The sequence below is a fragment of the Rhipicephalus sanguineus genome, unplaced genomic scaffold, assembly GCF_013339695.2.
Source record: "Rhipicephalus sanguineus isolate Rsan-2018 unplaced genomic scaffold, BIME_Rsan_1.4 Seq1000, whole genome shotgun sequence".
NCBI classification, from domain to species: Eukaryota; Metazoa; Arthropoda; class Arachnida; order Ixodida; family Ixodidae; genus Rhipicephalus; species Rhipicephalus sanguineus.
Window position 1 is genome coordinate 41366 of NW_023614141.1, and position 10715 is coordinate 52080.

General features: G+C 45.3%; 1 protein-coding gene across 1 annotated transcript; it reads right to left on the minus strand.

The window, feature by feature from the left end:
- Positions 1-3053: 3053 nt before the first annotated feature.
- On the minus strand, positions 3054-7163 carry LOC125756470 (TNF receptor-associated factor 3-like; the record flags this gene model as incomplete). Its single annotated transcript, XM_049411312.1, has 2 exons — positions 6876-7163; positions 3054-3499 (listed from the first exon to the last, which is right to left on the minus strand). Coding segments are annotated over exons 1-2 (734 nt in total), but the record flags the coding sequence as incomplete, so codon positions are not given.
- Between the last annotated feature and the right edge of the window lie 3552 nt (positions 7164-10715).

The following is a 10715-nucleotide window of genomic DNA, read 5'->3' on the forward strand; positions in this document are numbered from 1 at the left end:
AGTTGAAATACTTAAAAATAGAATAATATTGTAAATATCATTTTAAAGATGTCAAAATGAACTCCACATATAACACAACTAATATTGGTCACACTTTATTGATTACATTTCCAAAAACGTTGAGTTTCATTTAACTAGTGATGATAAACGCGGAGAAAATGAACGGATGATATCGGAGGATTCACGGCATCTCTTCTTGAAATGCGCCGATTCTGCAATTCTTCAGCTTTTCTTTGGGCGCACCGATCAGCTGTGTGGCGTTCCGGAATACTTTAAAAACGCTTCCACCATGAAGAAAGGGACAAGTTCTAATCAGATAAAGAGCGCCGTCGACTCGTGCAAAAGTGAACTCGTTTGTTCGTCTCGAAGCAGCACAAGTTTTCATACATCTACCTAATGTCTCACAAACGTGGTTATAGGTAATGGCGAGTAATTAACCGGAGACAAATGCAAAGCACACGCTCAAGCACGCGGTTCTGTGAGAGTGTTAAACCTGTAACTATAGTTACGTCGCATGGGCTTCATATCCGCTGCTTGTTCGCATAACGATTTAAACGCAGCCTCGTGCTCTTTTAAAATCTGTCATTTTTGAAAACATTAACTGTAGCCCCACTGCAGAGAACAGCTACTCGGTATGAACGTGAATTCAAATTCACCCAATGAAAACCGCGACTCAAAGCGCACGCTCACTTGTCGTTCTTTTGGGGACCGGCATATATATCCCGGGACTTGTTCAGGAAGTACTCGAGCAACAAAGCACTATGCAGGAACAGCGCGAGTCATAAAACATCGCGTCGCACAAGCACACAGCGAGCGAGGACCATGAAACGGACGAGCGACGACGGCTAACGCACGCCTTACCAACATTACCAACGCCAGGCCAGACATGAAACATTCTAACGGATTTCAAAGTCGGCGGCGCCAGCGAGGCGGCGGAAAGCGTGCCTCCCGGAGGAGAGGGAGTTCATCCCGCCAGAGAGGGGGTTGCAGAGAGTTGAGAAAAAAGAGACGGAACGCAGATTTAAACTCTGATCCCAGTCCATGGATGGCGCCTCAATTTGCCATACCAGTCACGTGGGTTTCTTTCACTGGCCTGATTCAGCCACCCGGCCAAAGTTGAACCACGTGCTTACCGCCCACCCATCTTGAACTGGTACGGCTGTTCATACTTGTGAACGTTGTCGATCAAAAAGTAAATATTACGCATATCTCAGGCGCAACATCACTAGGTATTAGGTGGTGTGTTCCTTTAATATAAAATACATAGATACGTAATTTTAACGACCCTAGTTTCTTAAGCTGCGCTGAAAATGCGGCTGCGCTGGAAATGCCATGCTATGCGCGCCAACGAACGCCCTCTGCCACGGAGGAAGGAAACCCTCTGCACAAGCCTATGTTTCCCGACGTATTGCCAGATGGCGTCAATATCCCACGCAGCGCATCCTCTATCGTCTTTAGACAGCATTTGCAGCGGAGCACGCAGACATGCGGCCAATTTTATGTTCTAATTATCTGGTCAGTGCAGCAATTTTCCACCTTTATCGATTTTTCGGTCACGGACAAGATCATTTTTTGCTGAGAACCAACGACGCCGTCACCGACGCTGACACCAGAATTTCTGCGAAACGAGCTCTTTGAAGCTATTGGGTGTGAAAAGCTATCGTACCTTTCGTTCAATACCCTCTGCAGTCTTGTGGTGTTCGAACACATTTTCAAGCCGGGACTAATATTCCTTAAGATATTCCACTAGACCAGCAGTTATTTTTAAACATTACTTTGTATATTCACAGAAAAGAGAAACAATGCACCGTTGACATCGTAAAGCTTGGATACTAGGCCCGGCGTTTTAAGCAACTGCATTCAGGTGTATGTACTATCCCATCCACGAAGCGATACCTTGAAGCGTCACACAGCGATATCTGACAGACCTAGCGTCAATATTAAAACACCAAGCGTGAATATTTTTAGCGAAAGAGAACAATGAGCCCGCAGGAATTTCATTATATTGTTTTATCATTATATCAACCTTACAAAAATTTCGTTTTCCTATTCAAAACGAGAAGACATCTTTCTCGGGTAATAACTCAGGATAGGAACTCCAAACGTCACGGAACTTCATGTCACGCGCACTTGAGGACTGGTAAGGAGGATATAACAGCACATAGTACACAGTCAGCTCAGAGTAGGCCAGTGCTTTATTTTTTTATTGGTGCGATAATAGGGTCTGTTACATAGTAGAAAGAGCATAACTAGGAACAAACTACTGTTGAGACAGTGTACTAGGAGCTCGGGCGGCTCACCTGTGCCTTTCTTTCTGTGACAGCTCGATTTTAAGCTCTACCTCATCGCGAAGCACGAAACCAGCATGTTCTAAGGAAGGAAGATCTATTTTGAATACATTGTGAAAATGTACCTGTGAGTCTACAATGCTTTCACAACTGCAAGGCCAATCAACCGAAAAAAGTGTGCATACTATCTCTCCTTCCCTGTCGCACGTACTGACCTTAAAAGAAGGCTCCAAACACCGCGAGCCAGGGAGCACCCCGTAAAAAGCAATCTCCACTTCTAGTGATGGAAACAGACCACGAAAATAAAAGTTACGTACTTGAACAGTAAAGTACGTGTCTCTTGTCTGCAATACCATTATACGACAAAGCAGTTTTCCCCATTCCGACGGTAAGAGCGCACAGTTTTTGAGGGTTACGAAATATGTCACCGTCCCAAGCACTTCTCTCCATGTGCATGTGTTGTACAGCTGCCTGGTCAACCTGAAGTGACATGCACCGTTAGGAGGACCAGAATAATAAATGACATGCTGTGGATAGTCTTGCGTGGAAGTTTTCTGCATCTGTTCCTGAACACCAGGTGGCAGTCTCACTGTCCTATCCCTGCCCTGCGAGCAGGACACTGACGACGTTGATGTGCTGGCTCCGTCCGCTGGATTTCGCCGAGAAGACGATTCCTGCAAGACAATCGAGGAAGCCGTGGCCACGTGTTGAGCAGTACTCGAGATTCCAATACCGCGGCTCTGCGCTTGCATCAAATCTCCTGACCTTCCCATTGCTTTGCTCACACCACGAGCTTTCCCATGTTGAGCAGTCTCTGCATTTACAGATGCTCCAGCCTCGCGTGTGATTTGGGCCAACCTGGATTCCTGGTTCCTGACTTGCTCTGTCAGCTCGTTCAAATGACTCTGAATCACAGGCAGCACATGGTCATGGTTGGCGTCCCTCAACAGAATCTTCACTTCTTCCAGAGCATTCTTCACGTCTTGAAGTGTCAGCGCTCTAGATTCCAACGACCTGTTCTCTATGTGTGCTGAAGAAACACCGACACTGCACCCAGCCACGTAGTGCGTTGCCAGTTCCCTGTGCAGGACTGCTTCTCCACATCGAATACATTCCACTGAGTGGAATGTGCATTCGTTCTCGAAGTGTCGCAGCATATCTTTCATGGCACCCTCATACTCGCATCCTTGAGTGTGGTTCCAGCAATAAACCTTCATCGAAAAATAAGAAGACAAGTACAATGTTGTTTTTTGTTAAATCCACCTGCTCTTTCCGTAAAGAAAGACCGACCAACCCTTTGACCATATTATAATGAATACATTTAAATCATTATGATAGGCTATATGAACCAAAATAAAAGTTCAATCTTTCTGCCACGAACAGCAGCAGCTGAGATGACACTCGAAAAGATGACACTTGTTCAATATCAGATTCAAAACCATTGGCAACTTTCAGAAGCAATATAACGTCATGTTTCCCACTTCTTTTAGGATGTGTAAGTAATATACACTATTTTGGAAACGAGCAGTGATGTTTCACCTCCTCAATACCTATTTCAAACCTGCTTGCGACACGTTCTTGCCGGTGCGCTTACAATACAGACACCAACGAAGTAAGGGGCCCAAGGAAGACCTCAGCTTGGCTTCCACAATTACCTATAGCGGACTTCACTGATTCGGCTACGGAGAAATTCGGTTGTCTGGTACTGGACATTAAACCTTTGAAAACACAAAAGCATTAATATTCCTTTTTCTTTGTCTATCCGTTCCAGCCACTTTATTTTGAATATCGCAATAGCTATTTCATGGTCACCTTGACTGAGTGTGGTATCAAGTGGCAGCAATCAATTTATGGTTGCAGGACTTATCAAACACACGAAGAATAAACAGCGTGTTCTTGATTCGCAGCTTACTTGTCTTATGATGCACCTGTCATAAGTAGCTTCCTCACTTCACAACCCCCCCCCCCTCCCGCCTCTTCATCTTGGACGAATAAGAATGGTGTTACTTGCCTTTACAGTTTTTCGGAACATGTTCGAGCATTTTCGCCTGGCGTATTTGAATATCCCCTATCAGCGGAGAAGACCATGCTGTAATCGAAAATATAGCTTCCCAGCCTATTTTTCTGAGAAGGATAGTGGCGAAATAAAGTGACTGTAGTTAATACGCACAGCATAAAACGTAACACGTGTGAACTTATGGCGAGGTTTATATACACAACCTATATTTTATTCTATATTTATGGCAGTTGCCACGTGCTGATTCGAGTACTATAGTAGGCTGTGACTCACACAGAAAGACCGCGCGAAATATTTTACCTGCTTTGTAATTCATGATGCAACCAAGCCTTACTGAACATTTGATTTCGATAAAAACCACATGACTAGTTTAGGATATCCAGTAGCCATAACTCCGGCTGTATCTAATGTCAGATTTGGTGGCTGTTTGCAAAGTTTATATGTAAATGTATGTTGTCCCTTCACCCTACATAGCTTCCCATTATTCCCATAAGTGCGGAAAAGATTTTGCAAGCTCACACCATAGGACGACAGATGGAGCAATATACTTCACAAGCCTTAGTCAAAATGATGCCAAAGTTTTCGTCTTAATCATTTATGACGAGAGTACCTGTGGTTTTGCAGTGTGGGGACGGAGCGAGAAATATATCTTGCTCCGTCCTCACATGGTCTGCATGGCCTGTTATGCACTGCATCCGGCGTGGCTTTTTTAGCACGCAATTTATTTTTTATGTATATCACGTGAGCACCGCTTTTTTATTTCTTTAGTCCCGTAAACGGCACGTAGAAGAAGCGAACACGTAGCCACGAAGAGTTATGAAAAAATTGCTAGAGTGGAAGCTCTCGCAAAATCTCGCAGATTGAAGTGAAGCCAGCGCCTGCCCATCCTTTATCGCGGAAACATCCTCTTTTCGGGCCGTTCTATCTTTAAGATAAAGTTGACTTGCTGTGTTAATGAGAACACTAGGTTAACTTTAAACTAAGATTGCTGTTCTCGACGAAAGTAACTTATCAAGAAGACTATTGGTGCGTTGATCTGCAGCAAAATATTCCGGTGAATTCTAGTTTCATGAGAAAACAAGTAACAGAAAGAGACACATTCAGCATTATTTGTCCGGAAGGATTTGCCCTGTTAGAGGAGCCCTGACACCAATATTGAAACCACGTGATATTCTTGTTGTTTGATTGTCCTGTATACGGCGGTACCTCTGACCGATTATTAGTTTTAAGATTTTCTTTTGTAGAGTAAGCGTGAGTGCTCATCTCAGTTGGCAGTTCCTCGCGGCATTACCATTCGTATGAACGTTCCACGAATAAAGCGAGAAATGTTGAAGTCGCGGAAGATTTGCGGGGCCCACAAAATACCACGACTGGCACTCTGCGAGGGTAATTTTTCCTCACCCGTCTCGTTCTATTGTCGGCTCGCTCTCGAGGTAGTTCTGGCTGCTTAGGCCAAGAAATCTTTTTCTTTTTCTTGAGGGGACACGTGCTTTAAGGATCTTAACATACGAAACCAACCACATCATTTTATTCTTTACCACGCGCGGGGCCCTGATTTCAATACTGCGCTATCGACATCAAAGCTTCATTGCACATGACCTTAGGCGCTCTCCCACTGTGGGGCGCTAGTTTATTTTGCTTTTAGGCGAGCGTTTCGAAGCGACGCAAGATTGGTTGCCATTAACGATGCTAGAATTAATAATACGATACGCGAAAGCCTTTACGATTCTATTTCGGGATTAGTAGACACAAAGCTACAAACTACACTAAAAAAGTCAAACGAAAATTTCGCTGTCACGGTTCCTTTATTCATAAAAAGCATGGGAGGAAAGGGTTTCCTTTTTATCGCTAAACGCTGAAGTATTATCCTACTTCTGCTAAGATGGAGGCCGTGACAGGGTGGGTATGGCTTCAATCTTGAGGCATGATTCAGCAACTGCTTTAAACTTCGTTGCACGTAGCTTGGGTACATCGAGCCACTCTGTTTTTGTTTTGTTTTGTCCCACTAGCGCCTTAAACATGAAGTGAACGAGCTGCTTGCGCGGCCACGAGAGGCTGGCACTCGTGAACACCACAAGTACTAAATGAACACGCAGGTGGCGATCAGTCCGGCTTTTTTGCTTCATTTCGGTCACGCCCGCTTTACGTACAAGACGATGTTAGCATGAGAGATGTGAGGCTCTCACGGTATTAAGAATTGGTTTTATGGACTTTAACATTCATAAAGCGTGCACAAACGAACATGCTCGTGGTCACGAAGCTTAAGTTTCTGAACATGTCTAGCTGCCTTGTCACGAATGTGATTGCTGTCTTCATGCCACTAATTTCTCTCTGCATGCCACTTATATAGTAAACGTTGGGGCGCTTATAAAAATTTCACGAGCTGCTAGAACGATAATGTCTTCGTTTATCGCGCTCTTTTGAATGACCAGTCATACCAAGCAAAGCTTTTACACTCAAAGGTTATACGAGTTTGGCTATAGCAAAAGTGCGAGCCCTACTATAATAATGTTATTAAAACCCAGTAGTGTTACGATTTTCCCACTGAAGGACTGACACTACTTTCTCACCTTCAAGGCGTTCACTTTTCTGGTGGGGAAGTCATAGCCGACACATTCCGCTTCTTCATACGGCTCTTGATCCAAGGCACACCACCCACCGGTGCCTTGAGAAATGGCAGCCTGGCAGGATTCGCAGAGAGTATGCAAGCACGGCAGCAGCACAATCCGCTTCGGAATCATGTGACAGAGGCCACATACACCAGGTGTGGGCACCTCGTCCACAAAGCGGGTCGGTCGCCAGTTGACGCCTGCGATGGGGTGGTCGCAAAAGCGGTGCACTCGCCTCAGATCCGGCATGGTGGTGTGCGTTCAGACGCGGATCCTTCACTCGCGCGCAAGAGCGGACTGGCTTTATATGGCTATTTCTGATGGGTGGTTTGATACGCTTCCGCTGTCGTAGTAACAAGCAGAGATAAAAGAAGAGTGTTTTATCGTCATTCGGTAAAGCACGAAGCTCCTTCTAGCGAAATTACTTTTTGCAACACCTCGAGAAACGACGCACAGGTGATGCGCGGCGTTATAGTGTTTTTTTTTCTATTTTTCTTTTCGCGACGGATGTCGAAGCAATAGACACTGATAACGTCATTTCTACTTCCACACAAGCAGCAGCGCCGCGCTTTCGTCAACTGCTAAGCAAATGTGTTAGGCGGCGTGAAAAGCAAGAATTCAGTATCGTCAGAGACGGTACAAAATTCTTTCATCGGGCAGGATGTGCAAGAAAAAATATAGGGAAAATTTTGTTTTCGTATTATTGGAACTCATGTTTATATTGGCGTATTATACAGCGGAATTTGGGCGTGAGAACAATACTATATTTTAATTCAAGCAATACTTCCTATGCAAGACAGATTACACATGTATTACCATATAATGTTTTATTGACAATCATTAACGCCAGAGCATTACAGGCAATCTTCCCCCGCCCAGATGCTGTCACTTCCCTCTGACGTAGGATGCGTAAGCTCATCCCAAACCTAGCGCCAGTTGAGCACGGCGGCTCAAAGCCCTTGCTTTCACGAGGAACGTGCGAGACAAACGGTCACGTGACGCAAACACACCGGGTGTTTCGAAGACTGACTATGGCAAGGCTGACCACGCGATCATGTCGCGGTAGTTATATAGCATTACTGTGCTCTTCTGAATGCCATCGATCACTTGTCTGTTACTATTCTTCACCGTGATTTCGTGAGCGCCGCCATGATGGATATCGTGGTGGCACGCGCGTTCACAATGCTCAACTGCTTTCATTGATATCTTGTTTGCAGTGAATGGGCGTATGGCTCAGTTGTTACCCATGCAAACCGAGCCTCGTTGTCCACGAACCTTGTAACATTGACAGCCGGTGGACAGTATGGACGTTCGGCGGCAGCTTCACAGAACGTGTAAGATCTTTTTGAGCTTGATTTCTGTGCTTCGTACAAATGCGGCGAGCAGCTGATACACGGGATAAATTATTTTCACTGTATCTCGCTCACCATTTCTCTTTTATTACTGTTACGTTCTACCTGCCGTAGGCCGGCAGCGGTGACACGGGAATCAGTCGATGTGGCAGGGCAAAAACCGCGAGCCTTTATTTCCAGCTCGGAAATATATAGGAAAGCAAGAGAAAAAAAGGAAAGTTTCACAATGACGCATGCGCCGAGGGGCGTCATTTGGCCGGACTTGTTATCTGCAGCAATTACCCAATCACTTTTGCACTTTTGAGCAGCGGCTTGCACAGGAATGTTGCTGAGGGCGGTTTCCATGTGTTGTGTGCCTAATAGCTCGCCTGTAAGCTCACTTGTGGTCATTTTTTTTTCTCGCGGAGATCTAGTTTTCGCCCGCGTAGACGCTTTTGTACTTCCTAATAACATGCAACGAGAACTAATTATCGCTATATTCACTCACTCACGATGTGAATCGCCGGAAAACGTACAGTGCTCGGTCATTGAAACATGATACTCTGAGCGCTCAGCTGCTTGCGGTGATGGTGGCGTGGGGGAGGCAGTGAGGGCGAGAGTGTTTGTGGCGCATTTTGTCTGCATCCGATAAACGGTTGTTCATTCTGTGTTTCTTGTTGGCGCCGACGTCTCTTATTTATCTCTCATGTTATCTCTTGCACTACGAAATATTGTTTGTTTTCTAGAGCAGCTGTTTAAAACAAACCACAGCTAGCGGGCCGCATTCATGAAATTTACTCCAGCAAGGGCAGGGACAGAACGTTGTAGCGAAGAGCTGCGCAGTTTGAAGAGACTGTCAGCTAATGTTGTCATTGTAAGGAAGGCCTTTGCTAAGTCTCGTACATGGGTCATTTATGGAGGGCATTTAGCCTCATAATTTGAGAAACTTATCCATACTGGTTTCCAGTATTGCTAAAATCTGGGCGGCGATGCTCAAATATGTATAGTTTTTACAGCGAAAGCTATTATGAGATCATTTCAACGGCCGTTTTTGGCGCCGTAGTTGTCAGCCGCCGCCGCCGCCGCCGGTGTCCGTAACCGCTATCGCACGAAATAAAAAAAAGGAAATAAGAAAAAATGTCCAGGAAGGAACGAGGTTCGAACCTGGGCCCTCTGCGTGGGAGCCCAATGTTCTACCCCGGAGCCATGCCGGTGCTTGGAACTGCGTTGCAAAGAGACCCTATACAGGCTTCATGTCGGGAAGGAACCATATGAACATATGTAATGCAGTGTGGTCGAAGAGTAAAATAACAACCAGGCGTCACACAAACGCGAATTCTGTAACCGGGCATCACACAATGCAAATTGCGCAACCAGTGGGCTGTTGGATGCGTCCAACCCATTACAAGGGGCTCTGCAATAATTCTTCATCGTCATCAGGCACAACACCAACAAAGTGCGTAGAATGCCTTACATGTTTTTATGCGGGTACCACGGCTCTCCGTTGAATGACGAAAAATGGTATAGTGGCTGTTTCCCTACTTCACAGAAATTATGATGAATTATAGCGTAGTGGGTTCCTCGTACTTGCACTTGCATTGGTTGCCAAGGAAGCCCATAAGGCTCTCATGATCCATTTCCTCATCGTCTCAATAAAGTTAATTCCCTCTCTCTCTCTCTCTCTCTCTGTCGCTCTCCTTTTCCCCGGTTAACGTATGTTACAAAGCGTGGTGGGGCAGTTAAATAACGACCGGGCGTCACACGATATGAATTACGTAACTAGTGGGTCGTTTAAAGCTTCTAACCCATTACAAAGGGCTCAGTCATAATTCTTCATCCCCATCAACCGTCGCATCAACAAAGTGCACATAATGCCTCACAGATGCCTCGCTTCTCCGCAAAATAACGAATAATGTCGTGGTGGGTGCTTCCCAACTTCCCCAAAAATATGATTTGTGGCGTAGTGGGTACGTTGCTAATGTACTTGTATTAGTAGCCACGAAAGATTTTATAACGGGCTCTAGAAATGCCGCTCTTCCAGCTTTCGCTGTGACTGTGCTGCGCTTTCCGCGCAGGCCTGGCGTTTTTTTGTTCCACGAAAATGTTTCAACACGTGGTGTCCGCATCGTGGCACACACAGCCATCTGCTAGGCCGGGCCGCGTGTTTGAGAGCCCTTTATTATCGCCTAGGCGAAACTGGCTCATACCTGCCAGGCTCATAGACACGAGTCTATTATAAAATGAAATGTAAACGCTATGCAGCATTGAAAACAACGAGAAGGATGAAACGCAATGTAAATAAAAATTAAAAGAGGTAAAAGAAATAAATACCTTACAACAAAGACCAAAAAAGAAAAAAAGTGTTTTCTGTGGCCAATAGCGCTACCATCCTAATCTTCCGGTTGCTTGGATGAATTGGTGTAGCGCAGTCATAATGGCACTGCGGCTTGCATCAAACTGATCGGCTGTA